This window comes from Mus caroli, chromosome 17, assembly GCF_900094665.2.
Source record: "Mus caroli chromosome 17, CAROLI_EIJ_v1.1, whole genome shotgun sequence".
Classification (NCBI taxonomy): domain Eukaryota; kingdom Metazoa; phylum Chordata; class Mammalia; order Rodentia; family Muridae; genus Mus; species Mus caroli.
In genome coordinates, this window is record NC_034586.1 from 26,623,609 (window position 1) to 26,639,316 (window position 15,708).

General features: G+C 45.4%; 1 protein-coding gene across 1 annotated transcript in view; it reads left to right on the forward strand.

The window, feature by feature from the left end:
- Positions 1 to 15,708, forward strand: part of Dnah8 (dynein axonemal heavy chain 8) — a 248,314-nt gene that overhangs the window by 126,365 nt on the left and 106,241 nt on the right. The window contains exons 57-65 of the mRNA XM_021186523.1: positions 621 to 834; positions 2,342 to 2,451; positions 3,931 to 4,094; positions 5,177 to 5,369; positions 6,572 to 6,694; positions 8,070 to 8,200; positions 10,772 to 10,925; positions 12,931 to 13,095; positions 14,704 to 14,930. Of these exons, the coding sequence (XP_021042182.1) occupies positions 621 to 834; positions 2,342 to 2,451; positions 3,931 to 4,094; positions 5,177 to 5,369; positions 6,572 to 6,694; positions 8,070 to 8,200; positions 10,772 to 10,925; positions 12,931 to 13,095; positions 14,704 to 14,930 (1,481 nt within the window). The remainder of the gene's footprint in view (positions 1 to 620; positions 835 to 2,341; positions 2,452 to 3,930; positions 4,095 to 5,176; positions 5,370 to 6,571; positions 6,695 to 8,069; positions 8,201 to 10,771; positions 10,926 to 12,930; positions 13,096 to 14,703; positions 14,931 to 15,708) is intronic.

Sequence of the window (15,708 nt, forward strand, 5' to 3'; positions counted from 1 at the left end):
GCCTCCAGACCACCACGCTGAATGGTTCATAGTGTTAAGGTCTGGGGCTGAGACCACTCTGCATGCTGATCTGACGTGAGTGTGTGAGTGAGCGTGTGAGTGAGCGTGTGAGTGAGGGTGGGAGTGAGCGTGGGAAGCAGCCATAATCAGACTTGTAACTCTTTTTTGTTGTTTTGTTTAGAGACAGGGTTTCTCTATGTAGCCCTGGCTGTCCCGGAACTCTATGTAGATCAGGCTGGCCTCGAACTTAAGAGATCCACTTGCCTCTGCCTCCCAAGTGCCATGACTAAAGACACGTGCCACCACTGCCTGGCTCAGACCTGTAACTGCTGCGTGCTGTTGACAGCACACCAGGTATTTAACACCTACTGGCCTACACCAGGTATTTAACACCTACCGGCCTACTTAAATTTATTTGGAAATCTGTTCTATCAATATAGCAAAGGCCACACTGGATCTACACCACATGCTGGTATCATGTCATTCAGGTTGCCCTGAAGGTGCCGGTCAAAAATCATGAACCCGCTCCCATGGAAGGTGCCTTGAGCTTTCTGATAATCTCCCCTGTAGTATTTCTAGGCGTTGGGCATGTTTAAAGATGCCGCTGTATGGAATTTCAGATCACCAATGAGATCGTGCGTCAGATGATGGAGATGGAGGGAATGTACAGCTTGGACAAGCCTGGAGACTTCACCACCATTGTCGATGTGCAGCTCATAGCAGCCATGATCCATCCTGGAGGAGGGCGGAACGACATCCCACAGCGCTTAAAAAGGCAGTTTACCGTGTTCAACTGCACGCTGCCTTCCAACACGTCTATCGACAAAATCTTCGGTACGCGTGCTCCAGATGCTTGCTGGGTTTTCTTTCTTTCTTTTCTTTTCTTTTCTTTTCTTTTCTTTTCTTTTCTTTTCTTTTCCTTTCTTTTCTTTCTTTCTTTCTTTCTCTTTTTTCTTTCTCTCTCTTTCTTTCTCTCTCTCTTTCTGTCTTTCTCTCTTTTCTTCCTTCCTTCCTTCCTTTCTTTCTTTCTTTCTTTCTTTCTTTCTTTCTTTTCTTTCTTTCTCTCTTTCTTTCTGTCTCTTTCTGTCTTTCTGTCTTTCTCTCTCTTTTCTTCCTTTCTTTCTTTCTTTCTTTCTTTCTTTCTTTCTTTCTTTCTTTCTTTCTATTGAATCATGTAATGGACCCAAGCTATGAAAAATTTACTTAAAAGCTAAAATGTTCATCTGAAGTGTGGATGGTAAATACCAGCTCTAGGGTGGCTTGTGTGTACAGCCTGTTCTAAGACTCAAAGATACTTAGAGAGGACCTCGTAGATGTGGCATGAGAAGTTGGGAAGGACTGAGGAGGTGGCTAAGCTGGTAAAGTGTTGGCCACACAAGTAGGAGGACCTGGGTTCAATCCCTCAGAACCAGAATTAAAACAACAACAACAACAACAACAGAAAGAGCCAACCAAGTGTGATGACACCCATTGTTCCCAAGCTGGGGAGGTCTAGGCTCGGGCACCCTGAGGCTTGCTGGACAGACAGCCTAGCCTACTTGGAAAGCTCTAGGCCAATGAGAAACTGTCTTAGAAAAGGTGTATGACTTCTGAGGAACAACATCTGAGGTTGTCCTCTGGCCTGGACACACACACCCTCATACATACCTACATATAAGTGCCCCTGTATGCACACACACATATGCATACATGTGGCCACATATAAGTACACTCGTGTATGTGTGTGTATATGGGCATATACACACATACATACATATACTCATACATACCTACATATAAGTACCCCCATATGCACACACACACACACACACACAAACACACACATACACAGAGGGAGGGGGAAGCATTTTACCCTTATGTGGATGATCAGGGAAATCTGGGCTAATGAACGTCAGCACTTCCACACATGCCCCAACTAGCCCTTTGAACTGTTAATAATAAAATTAAGATCATCGACACCAAATTTGGCATCTACAACACATACTATGAAAAATGGTGAAATATGGAGCTGACTGGCATATTTCCTTGGTGTGGCAGGCACTGGGAAAGGGAAGGGTGCGGGGAGAGTTTCAACAGAAGGAGGAATGGTCACTAATTTTTATGGGAAGGCCATTAAAACCTGACCCCACCTTATGTCATAGCCCAAAATGAAATGCTGTTGGGAGAATTAACGATGATTCAATACATCTCCTATTGCCACTAAGGGTGGCTGGACTACTTCTGACTTGCTAACCCCTGCTGGGTGGTCAGTCTCATAATGATCAACTCAGAACTAACAGGCACCTTACAACTGTTTTTTAAAGAAACTAAGTGTGTGCCTTCCATCTGATCCTTTCCCCAGGAATTATCGGCTGTGGATACTTTGACCCGTGTAGAAAGTTCAGACCTGAAATATGTGACATGATTGGGAATTTGGTCTCAGTCGGCCGTGTGCTGTGGCAATGGACCAAGGTAACCCATGCAGCTCATTACAAATGACTAACTTGTGACAGAGAGATGGCTCAGCAGTTAAGAGCACTAGTAGCACTGGCAGAGGACCCAAGTTCTGTTCCCGGCACCCACCTGGTGGCCCGCAACTGTCTGTTGACTCCACACAGAGGATCTGGTGCCCTCTTCTGGCCTCTGCAGGCAGTACACACACACACACACACACACACACACGTTACACAGATATACATGTAGACAAAGCACTGGTACACATGAAATAAAAATAAGTACATCTTTACAAAACAAAACTAACAAATTCCTGGGATACCTTTTCAGTATGGAAAGAGCTTTGGTACTAAAGCAAGCATTTTCTGAATTGATAGGGGAGTTATTGATAGGGGAGTTAAGTTTCTGATCATCTGACTTTGAGTGTAACAATCTGCAGAAGATAGTCTTGGGGGTGAGGCTATAGCTGAGCCAGTCAATGCATGTTGAGCAAACGTGAGGACCTAAATTTGGATCCCAAGCATCCATGGAAAAAAGACAAACATTGTGGTGCATGCCTGTGATCCCAGCTCTGGGAGGTGGAGGCTGTAGGACCGTAGGAGCTCGCTGGCCATCTAGTCTTGCCAAATCACTCATCTCCAAGTACAACAGGAGTCATGTGGAAAACAACACCTGATATCGACCTCTGGCTTCTACACACACGTACATACATGCACACATGGACCCGCACACACAGCAACAACTACACATGCATAAATCACACACAGTCAACTAGCTGTGTTCGAGTCTCAATGTGTGGTCGACTCTTGCCTGTATGATTATCAGCTCATGTTCAGTGTTTGCCCTGATAGAGTCTCACGTCTACATAGCTGTGTATATCTATGTATCTGTTCTCTCATTTATCTATTTACGCTAGTGAGGCTAGCCACTATGAGGCATGATCTCTCCCATAGTTCATTGTGGCTCTTGGGAACTCATGGAAAGGGGACTTGGTTGAATGTGGACAGCAGTGTCAGAGCAGGGGCTGGTGTCTGAGTCTTGTCTGTTAGTCTTGAATCCATCCTGCTGACAGATTCTTGGCTTTAAAACTCCTATGCACCTTATTTATGTTTTGTTTTCTAACTGTGCTGTGACAAAAAAAATATGAACTTGGTTTTGATTTATTGAGTTATTCAGCAGGTCTCATCTGTTGATGGGAGCTGGCGAGATGGCTAAGTTCACCGGCTGCTCATGCACAGGACTTGGTTTTATTTCCCAGCATCTCCACGATCTATAGCTCCATTCCCAGGCAGATCTGTACCCTCTCCTGGTCTCACTGGGCACTGTATACCATGGCTCACAGACACACATGCTAGCAAAACACATAAAAAAAATAGAAGCAGAGAAAAAAATATTAAAATAGGATGTATGGGATAGGATAGTCAGGACTACATTTCTACCCCGCTGTTTTCCTCTGAGGATTAAATTGAGAATGCTCACCTTGTGTCTCATCCCCAGGTAAAGATGCTACCCACACCTTCAAAGTTTCATTACATCTTCAACCTCCGGGACCTTTCGAGAATCTGGCAGGGGATGTTAACCATAAAAGCAGAAGAGTGCAGCTCGATCCCCATTCTCCTGTCGCTCTTCAAGCACGAGTGTAACAGAGTGATCGCAGACAGGTGTGCACTGCAGCCTCGGGCTTTACACGTGCGATCTGAGAGGCTTACACTCAGATCCATTGGATAAGGATTCCTGTGTCACACACACACACACACACACACACACACACACACACACACACACGCTTACTTACTGAGGCTAGAAGTCAACGCCTGGTATCTTCGATTCCTCTGCACTTTATGTTTTGGAGGCAAGCCTTCTCAGTGAATTCCTCGCTCACTACTTCAGCTACACTGACCTTCCAAAGAACCCCAAGGATCCTACTGTCCCAGTCTTGCTAGAGCTAGGGTAACAAGGTTTATGCTACTAGGCCCGGCATTTACAAAGGTACTGGCTATCTGGCTTTTACAAAGGTTCTGGCTCTCCAAACTCATGTCTTCCCATTTATGAAGCAGACACTACCTACTGATCCATCTTCACAGCCCCTGTGCTTGAAAAGTATTAATGGTGGTTCCCACCTGCCAGTCAGTTCTCTGGTAGTTCACCCTGCACCTGCTGCCATACCTCATCTTCCTGGACCACGGTACTACCAGAGAGCTGATAAATTTTAGCCACGTGTATTTCCTAAACACTGTAGTCTTTGCATGGGTGAGGTTGCATCTTGCCCCATTAAAGTTCAGTCCTCTGCCCGAGCTCCAGTTCTCTCATCTGTGTTAAGTGTGTAATGCTACCAGGCTCGTGAAGTTGTAGGGTGGGAACTGCAACTTCCAACACACAGGTAGGAACTCTTCAGATGTGACAGTCTTCCCTCTGTGACACTGTAAGCCTGATAAGGTGAGGGTCATGTGACCGAGGCTCACCTGCCCTGCAGATCGTAAATGATTCGTTGGCTTCATCTAAGCAATGGAGCTGTGTCCTTCTCCAAATAGAGGGCATAGGGCTTCCGTCCTGAGGTGAGGAAGATGCAGGGTTGGGTAGAGAGGTGACCCTGTCTTGAGGTGAGGAAGGTGCAGGATTGTGTAGAGAGGTGGCTCTTCCCTTCCCTTCCCTTCCCTTCCCTTCCCTTCCCTTCCCTTCCNCTTCCCTTCCCTTCCCTTCCCTTCCCTTCCCTTCCCTTCCCCTTAGTACCCTTTCCTTTCAGGTTTATAACTCCGGATGACGAGCAGTGGTTCAACTCACAGCTCATTCGGGCAGTGGAAGAAAACATCAGCGCAGAGGTCGCAGCCAATATCCTCCCTGAACCGTACTTTGTGGATTTTCTCCGAGATATGCCGGAGCCCACTGGTGACGAACCCGAAGACACTATGTTTGAAGTGCCCAAAATCTACGAATTGGTACTTACTTCCTAGAGGTTTGGGGGAAATTTTTTTTTGATTTTTCTTTAGATGGATGGGGAAGGGACTCATGAAGTTCTGTGTCAGTTAAGGAGCCATTGATAATTGATGGCTGCTGGAAGAGAGAATTGCTTTTCTTCAGTGTCCCGAGAGGCCACCTATGCTCTGGGAGATGGTCTAACACCCAGGCTTACACAAGCAGTATGGAATCTACTCAGTGGGTGTTAAATTGAGAGAGCTATAGACAGACAGACAGACAGACAGACAGACAGACAGACAGGTATATAGGTAGATAATAGATAAGAGTACTGTGAAAGCTATATAGAATTCAACTTTCAAAGTTTCCAGGTAAAGTTTTATTGAAACTTAGTCATGTACACTAGTTATACATTGTCTGCAGCCTCTTTGCAAGAGTGCAATGGAGTGATCACAACAGAAATTGTAAAATTTCCACAAAGCCTAAAACATCTGTTCATTTCACCATTTTAGAAGTTTGGCTAGCTTTTGCCAACCATCCCAAGGTAGAAAATGAAACTCAGAAAGTGTTTTGTTCAACATCTGTGGTTCCTAGATAAAACACGGAGGAACTAATGTAAAACCTCAATGAGTTAAAGAGAGACATGTCATTTCCCTACATTAATAGGTCTGGGCTGGGGGGATGGCTAAGCAGTTAGAAGCACGTGCAGAGAACCTGGTTCAGCTCTCAGCACCCACATGGCAGCTGGCAATTCCCTCTAGCTCTCCAGTATCAGGGTATCTGATGCCCTCTACTGGCCTCTAGTGGCATCTACATGCATATGGTACACGCGTGCCCATTCAGGAACACACAGAAAGAAAAAAAATTAGCAGAACAAAGGCAAATTTCATGAAATGAAAACAGGATTCCAAGTGAATGTGGGGAGGGTAGAAGCTTGCACATCTACATAACCATAACGCACAGGCCAAGCAAAAGAACAGTCTGTAAACCACGGTAGGCAAGGCTTGCTTCTGAGCGACAGGCCTGTCAATTGGGTCACATAAACTGTAAAATGTCCCACACATTTGCAAAAAGCTAAGTTACTGAAGCACAGGCCAGAAACAAAGAAGAGATAATTCCTACATCAACAACAGGAAAATCGTGTCTTAAACATTTTGTTCCCTTTCCCGTAGGTGCCGTCCTTCGACTTCCTTGTGTCTTTAGTATTTTGTTCCCTTTCCCATAGGTGCCGTCCTTCGAATTCCTGAGTGAAAAGCTTCAGTTCTACCAGAGGCAGTTCAACGAGATCATCCGAGGGACATCTCTCGACCTGGTGTTTTTTAAAGACGCCATGACTCACCTCATTAAGGTTCCATTGACTGTCTATTTCCTGTGTGCGAGTGCCGTCAAAACTTAGTTCCATAGGGGAATTACCCTGGGAGCACCCATCCCACCAGGGAGACCAGAGAAGAGCAGCCATGGTTGACAGCTCACTGTTTCTGAAAGCTGTGGATCACCGAGGACGCTTATGCGTCCACTAACACAGCAGCATGTGGTTTCCAAGGGCAGGTGGATTTTGGGTCCAGAGCTTTTGGGGTTCTGATTCTGACTGCTCCCCATGCGCTGAGGAAGCTGGAATGGCCTGGGAAGAAACGCCCCTTCTCAGAAGTTTGCTTAATCACTGTGTGTGCAGGTGTGGGTGGCCAAGCCCGCAGAGGCCAGGGGAGGCTGTTGGGTATCCTGCTTTACCACACTCTCATTTCCTGACAGGGCCTCTCACTGATACTGGTTCTCTGGAAGCCAGTCATCTCCGGCGATCCTCCTGTCGTAATGCCAGCAGTGTGTGATCATCTCTGGCTTTTTACATGGGTTCTGGGATTTGAACTCTGGTCCCTTTGATTTTATAGCAAAGATTTTTTTTTTTTTTTTTTTTTTTTAATATTTCGAGTCAGAGTTTCTCTGTGTAGCCCTGGCTGTCCTGGAACTTACTCTGTAGACCAGGATGGCCTTGAACTCAGAAATCCACCTGCCTCTGCCTCCCAAGTGCTCAGCCACAGCATGGACTCTTATCTGCTGAGCCATCCCCACAGTCCTGATGTGGGGATCTTGCTGCCTAGGGATAAAAAGACAAGGTTGAACATGTACACACACACACACACACACCCCAATGAAATAAATGTTGAATATTATAAATGAAAAATCAGTAATGACACTTGCACATAAACACACAGAAGTTACAAAGCTAAAGAGAATGAAAGCAGATGCAAATATAGACAATGAAGGAACTGAAGAGGCTGCAACGACAGCTAGCTCAGTAGTTAACAGCACTTGCTCTGCTTTTACGGTAGACCTGAGTTCAGCTCCCAGCACCCATTTTGAGTAGCTCATAACCATCTGTAACTCCAGCTCCTGAGGATCCAGCGTCCTCTTCTGACCTCCAAGGATACCCCGACACAATGTCACACACACACACACACACACACACACACTCACACACAAACACACACTCATATACAAACATACACACATACTCACACACATACACACTCACACACACAAATTGAAAAAAAAATGATTTAAATAAAACAATGTGATACATTCAAACAATAACAAGAACCCAAAATGTAGCATTATAAGGAAAGAGTCTGATGTAGTCTGGAAACACTTGGTCAGACTTTGGACCCGTGAGTGTAAGAATATATAAACATTTGCATTCCGTTTTTCCAATAAACTTTCAAACACAGATCTCTCGGATCATTCGAACCTCCTGTGGGAACGCATTGCTGGTGGGTGTCGGTGGCTCAGGAAAGCAGAGCCTCTCAAAACTGGCCTCCTTTATTGCTGGGTATCAGATATTTCAGATAACACTAACCAGGTGAGCTGGGATAAAACCTAGTGACGTGCTATCCCGCAGTCAAATGTTTATGTTTGAAATCATGACACTTTGGTGTGTTGCTTTTCCTCAGAAGGTTTTGTGTGTGTGTGTGTGTGTGTGTGTGTGTGTGTAGATGGGCATGCCACAGCACTCAGGGGTCTGTCTTCTGCTCCCACCATGGTGGTCCTGCAGGATTGAATTCAGGTCGCCAGGGTTAATAGCAGGTACTCTTACTAGTGGGGCCATCTTTCTGACCTCCCCCCCATTTCTAAGTAAACTTTTATTTAAGTATTACACATGTAAGAGCATGTACACAGATTATGGATGAGTAGTAAACTTTTATTTAAGTATTACACATGTAAGAGCATGTACACAGATTATGGATGAGTTGTACACACACAGGCAAAGACCTGCATGGTGACAATACCAGTCGACGTGACAATGTGGATAGGGAGAAATGTCTTAAGACCAGAACACTAGGTGAAGAGCTACAGGTGATCAGTGGCTGCTGAAGACGGAGGGTTACTTTCACCAGGGACAGATCTCCTGATTGGTTAGAGTGGTCAGCCTGAAACACAACAGGTAAAAATAACTCTAAAAGGCAGGTTCTGTGTGTGTGTGTGTGTGTGTGTGTGTGTGTGTGTGTGTGTGTGTGTGTGAGGTGGGGGATGGGGTAGAGGGGAAAAGCAGAGAATAAAAATTATAGTATGAGAGATTAAAAATTGAGAGAGTGTGAAGGAAGGACATGGGAGGGGTGGGAGGAGGGAGCACGGGACTCATGTATGAAATCTTTAAACAATTCAACAGCACAAACTATGTTAAATAGAAATTAGTTAAAATATGTTCAATAGCTGGGCGGTGGTGCCACACGCCTTTAATCCCAGCACTTGGGAGGCAGAGGCAGGCGGATTTCTGAGTTGGAGGCCAGCCTGGTCTACAGAGTGAGTTCCAGGACAGCCAGGGCTATACAGAGAAACCTTGTCTTGAACCCCCCCCCCCTGAAAATGTTAAATAGGGATCAGTTAAAAGCTTAAAAAAAAAAACAACAACAAACCTTAAAAACCAGGGAGCTAGGGCTGGAGAGATGGCTCAGTGGTTAAGAGCACTGCTCTTCCAGAGGTCCTGAGTGCAATTCCCAGCAACCACATGGTGGCTTACAACCATCTGTAATGAGATCTGACGCCCTCTTCTGGTGTGTCTGAAGAGAGCCACAGTGTACTCACATACATGAAATAATAAATCTTAAAAAAAGAAAGTCATGGAGCTAAACATGTTAAAAGACACGCTCCTGGCTTCTCTTGAGATAACTGGAGAAGCTGCCATACACAGTCTGCCTCCCAGTGCCTGTGGCTAGGCAACAGCTGCCGCCTCCAATAGGACCGGCATTCTCTCCTCCGAGAAAGACTCCTGCCCCAGCCCATCTTCCCTTGCTGGTACTCAGCCAGATCCGGAGATGTATCTGAATAGTTCCTGGAAGGTGGCACTGTCTCTTGCACTGTCACACCCTCTTCACATGACATTAGTCACTATCCCTTATCATCGGTGTATGCATTAGACACAGCACTTCAGCAAAGGTATATCTTATTATTTTTTATTTATTTTTTTGTTGTTGTTTTGTCTTTTTTGAGACAGGGTTTCTCTGTAGCCCTGGCTGTCCTGGAACTCACTTTGTAGACCAGGCTGGCCTCGAACTGAACTCAGAAATCCGCCTTCCTCTGCCTCCCGAGTGCTGGGACTAAAGGTGTGCACCACAATACATCACAGCCACTGCCTGCAGCACTTACATCTAACGGGAAGCAGGGTAGAGAGAAGAACCCGGAACCCTCCCTTCTCTCCATCATGAGCCATCTCATTATAGCATTTGCATTACTCACGTCAAATTGCATGATCTATCCGTAGGCTCTCTCTAGCCACTTAGTGAGCCGTGCGCATGGCTGCATGCAATGTAATCTGTTACTCATTGTTATTCATAGTTTATGATGGCTTCCCCACCCCAAACCAAACTCACCCAGATTTCAGGTTAGTTTTAGATGTTAAATGGACATCCACTTGGATGATATCTGTTGATCAGGATGGTGGGGTAGGCGGTTAATGTTCATTTTTCCCTTTGCCATTGTTATTTCTGAACCACTTCCATTAAATTCTCCACTCCTCTGTTCTCGAGATGTATATAGCATATTTGTTTTGGATGGCAACACTCAGTTCTTTATCTGAACTCCCTTTGTTTCCTGGAAGACACCATTACTCAGTACGTGTTAGAGCCAGTGGAGATGTCTGCTCTAATTATCATGGCTTGTTACTATGTCTTGAGATAAACTGGGACCGTGTATGTTAACCTCTTTTAATTTCAAGTGTGTGCATGTGCCTACTTGTCAGTATGCTCACCACATGTGTGCAGTGCCCACAGAGGCCAGAAGAGGGCACCGGGCACCCTGGAACTGGAGCTATAGGCAGTTGTGAGGCACCCAGTGTAGAAGCTGGGACCCTGAGTCTTTTGCTCAAGCGTCGAACACTCTTACCACCGAGCCATATCTCCAACTCCATCGAAATCACTTACTGCTTCTCTCCTAGGTCTTACAACGTGAGCAACCTCATAGAAGACCTAAAGAATTTGTACAAAGTTGCTGGCGCCGAAGGCAAAGGCATTACCTTCATCTTTACGGACAATGAGATAAAAGATGAGGCGTTCCTGGAATACCTTAATAATTTGCTGTCTTCAGGGGAGGTGGGGCTGGGAGAGGGGTGGAAATGTGTAGTGGGAGTGTGTACATGCATGCATGTGTGCACATCCATTGTGTGTGTGTGTGTGTGTGTGTGTGTACATGTGAGTGTGTTTCTGCCTATGCATGTGTGTGTGTGTACATGTGTGCATGTGCCCACACCCAGGTGAATGTCTGTGTGTGGATGTGTCAATATGGAGATTCTAGGACAGCCATGGCTGTCATTCCTCTTGGACACCATCCATCTTTTGTTTGTTTGTTTTGGGCAGGAGATGTTTTCATTGTGCTTGGGGCTCTGGCCAGCCAGCGAGCCCCATGGGTCTGCTTGTCTTCACCTGCCCAGAGCTGGAATTGCAAACATGTGCCCCTGTGCATGGCTTTTTACATAGGTGCTGGGGCTCAAACTCAGGGCCTCAGTACTTGGATTGCGTCACACTTGGCTTTTGTTATTTTTTGAAATATATAAGTTCTGGAGACTGAATTTAGGTCTTTATGCTTGCCAGGCCAGCAATTTCCCAGCCAAGCCATCCTCCCAGCCTCTAAATCCAAATCTTATTTGTGTAGGAAGAACAGGAAGTTTACAAAAGTGAGACTGTTTTGCATATATTCTTGACTTGAGAAATGAGATTTAAGCACACTGTGTACTGGGTTATTTCATTTTATTTTTATATTTGTGTGAAATGAATANTGCCTATATATACATATATATATATATATATATATATATATATATATATATATATATGTTTTATTCCATCTTAAACAATTCGTGGCCTATGTTTTATCTTAAGCTTGCTCCTATGCCTTGTTTTATTATTCTGCCTATTTACCAGTTGGGAGTGCAGAGTGGTTGGGTGAATTTTGTTTGCTGTAAGTAGACAGGTTCTTACATTTCTGGTTCCCATGGGCACCCACCTTCATTTGATGCTTTGTTAGAAGGTCACCAGCACTCGTGTCTGAAGATCGACAGTGAAATTGTCCTCTGGCTTCCACATGCATGTGCATGCACATCAGTAAACATAATGTGCATTCCCCCCACACATGCAAACACATAGCCACACACATAGAGATAGATTAGATAGATAGATAGATAGATAGATAGATAGATAGATAGATGGATGGATCACAGGTAGCCTTTAGGAACCAATGTCCAAGTGTCCTGTGCTTTCACTGAGGGGCCATCTACAGCATGCTTTCCATTCAGGAAGAGGTGCTGACATGTGTACACCAAGTTGTTTACACGATGTTCCAACTCAGGGAAGCCTGTGTGGGATTTGGAACGGGATGATCATGTTAGAGCTGTCCACAACTGTCCAGACTCCCTGAAGAAAAACAGACCTTTACCATGTATCAGCAGTTTAAGCTGGGGGTGGGGGGGATCTTATTAATTAGTAATGGGGGAGATAGCCCCAAAGCCAGATCCCAACCAATGGGAAGCTCCCCAAACAGGCCCTTCTCCAGGTCAGGCCTACTGCTCTTGACTCTGGCCAGCAGAGTAGCGATTGCTCCTGCCTGACAGGAGGGGCCAGCACAGCAGCGATTGCTCCTGTCTGATGGGAGGAACCAGAGCTAAGCAAACTGTCTTGAGAGTCAAGTTGGGAAGACCAGCCAATCACTGGACACTTGAAAGTATTGGTTGGAGGGGTGGAGGGGGCCATTCTTAGGCTGACAGCTTCTTCATCAGGGGGACCGTGAATTGCTCTTGATTACCATGCTCAAAGGAATTGCGCTCTTGATAATGTCTGGCAAACTTGGAATGTGGTTGAGGAGCAGAGAAGAGGGTACTGATGGTGGTGGTGGTGTGTGTGTATGAGAGGGAGAGACAGACAGACAGGCAGACAAAGAAAGGGAGACAGAGAGAGAGAGAGACATAGAGACAGGGAGAGACAGAGACAGACAGAGAGACGGGGGGGGGGAGGGAGAGGATTTACAGGGGCACAGTAGTAAATTCACAGGGGCAATTACTTAAAGCACACACCATGCTCTTCCTTTCTTGTATGCTCCTCAAAGATCTCCAATTTATTTGCCCGAGACGAGATGGATGAAATCACCCAAGGCCTGATATCGGTGATGAAGAGGGAGCTGCCTCGACACCCTCCCACCTTTGACAACCTGTATGAATACTTCATCACCAGATCCAGGAAGAATTTACATGTTGTTCTCTGCTTCTCCCCGGTGAGTCTCCATTCCTCATGTGGCAGGATCATGCACCTGATAGGTTACCTTCTTGGATGACATACTTGACCAGAAACAAACCTTTCTTTCGTGAGACTAAAATGAATTTTTTTCCTAGTACAATGGATCCGTGGACCCATTATCACTTCACTGGCGTGGCCACTTAAGAATATATGAGTTATTTAAGGTTGCTGCATAGTTTACCAGTTCATGAACCATCAAGAGACATTATTATTTGAATTGTGAAGACTTTGGTAGCCGGGTGGTGGTGGTGTACGCCTTTAATCCCACCACTTGGGAGGCAGAGGTGGGCGGATTTCTGAGTTCGAGGCCAGCGTGGTTTACAAAGTGTGTTCCAGGACAGCCAGGGCTACACAGAGAAACCCTGCCTCAGAAAAAAAAAAAAAGACTTTGTTAATACTATCCAGCCTATCTATATTTCTAATATGGACATGACATCTTCTTGATGAGGTTCTGACTTTGACTATCTCTAGTTCACCGTGTTGGCCAATCTTGCAGACTTTTGCCCCATGTGACTACTTAAATTTTAATTAAATTGTGTAAAAATTAAAATCCAGTTTCTGGGTCTTGCTAACCTCATTTCCAGCGTTCACTGACCATGTGTAGCCAGTGCTAGCCATGCTAGGAAGCACTGCAGGAAAGCATACATGTAGGATATCTACATACTTGTGGAATGTTCTACTGCATAGCTCTGCTCTGCTCTAGAGCGTCTTTTTCCCCTGTAGGGTAGCGACACAGTCCAATGGTCAGAACTCGTCTTTATAACCAGTTAATGGACATGTTAAGGTCAGATAAGCCCCAGGCATCTCCAAGAGGCCAGGCATGGCCATTAGTACTCCATAGGCCAACTGCAGAGACAAATTAATAGTGAAAAACAGAAAAGGGAAACTTATTCAGTGTGGTCACAACACTGAAAGGAAGAACCAGGGGGTCCAGTGTTATGTCCCTTCACTGCCCCAGGTCTATCTTCCAGGCCCTGTCATGAGGTTTGAGTTTAGATAGATGGCAAGAGCTATGCATAGCTAGTGTCACCCTGCCCATGCTTGCTCCAGTCTTTCTTGTAAGGTCATCTGACAAATTGTCAAGGTTGTGTGAGAGCTCACCAAAGGGAGATTTAGAAAAATCCTCTTTCTACCCAAGACTGTCACATCTGTACTCACCCCAGGGTCCGTGCAACCCCTGTCCCAATCCTCTTGCCAAGGTTTCTCATGTGAGCTTGTCACTTTCCTCTTAGAAGGCTGTTCCTAGACTTGAACCCAATATGGCTACCATTTCCCCAGGACAGGAACCCAATATGGCAGCCATTTCCCTAAAACTGGAAGCCAACATGACAGCCATTTCACCAGGACAGGAGCCCTATATGGCAGCTGTGTCCTTAGGACTGGAACCCTATATGACAGCCATTTCTCCAGGACACCTAAACACTGACTAGGCGCACTGCCACAGCCCCGAGGTAGTTTCTTTTTAATTTTTCTTCTTTTAAGTTTGCAACATCTCACTGTTGGCCAAGGTAGTGGATACATCCCTTTCTCCACCTGACCGTACTTCCTCTGTGTTCCTCATGTCCTCTAACCTTGTTCTCCACAGGTTGGAGAGAAGTTCCGGGCCCGGTCCCTCAAATTCCCTGGTTTGATTTCAGGGTGCACCATGGACTGGTTCAGTCGCTGGCCCAAGGAGGCTCTAATCGCTGTGGCCTCATACTTCCTTTTAGATTATAACATTGTCTGCTCCATTGAGACTAAGAGGCACGTTGTAGAAACTATGGGGCTCTTTCATGACATGGTTTCTGAAAGCTGCGAGAATTACTTCCAAAGGTACGTGAGCTCGGTAGCTGTGAGGATTATTTCCAAGGGAAAGTGAGGTTTCATGAGATTGGTAGATGCTGGAACTAGAGCTGTGAAGCTCTCTCCAAAGAGAAATTAAACGTAATGACCAGGAAGCGACTCTTTGCAAAGACTGACAATGCAGGGCCAGGCACATCCCATTTTTCTTGCATTGATTTTCTAGTGATTAAATAATGAAAAGATGCCAGACAAATGAGTTTTAAAAATTAACTAGGGGCCATGCTTTTAAATACCTCTTTAACCCTCCAGGATTCCAAGTAGCAGATGCTTAATGAATCACTGTTTCATTTGCTTAATTTTGTTTTGAGAATGACCTAAATAATTCCTTGTAAACAGTTTAAAATGAGTCTCTCATCCCAATGCATTATTTATTATGATTAAGGAAGGGCACTGTTTTTAAGTTTCTTTATTGCCTTATGTTGAGAGAACAGTTAGGTTTGGCATTTGCATAGCCAAGTCTTATCAAAGCTTTTCTGACAATTAATTATGAAACAGGACTTTAATTGGGTGCAGGATAACCACTCAGGGAGAACAGTCATGGTGTGCTCATTGTGAGCAAGCTACCCACAATGGCCAAAACACAAGACAAAAGTGTAGGGTTTTCTTGCCCCAGAATGCATGGGAGCTGATGAGTAAGACTGGCAGGTAGGACTAAAGCAGGGTCTGCCGGGGCCTCCAGAATAGAGAGCTCCCTGCTGGGGCTTCCAGAATAGAGAGCTCCCTGCTGGGGCCTCCAGAATAGAGAGCT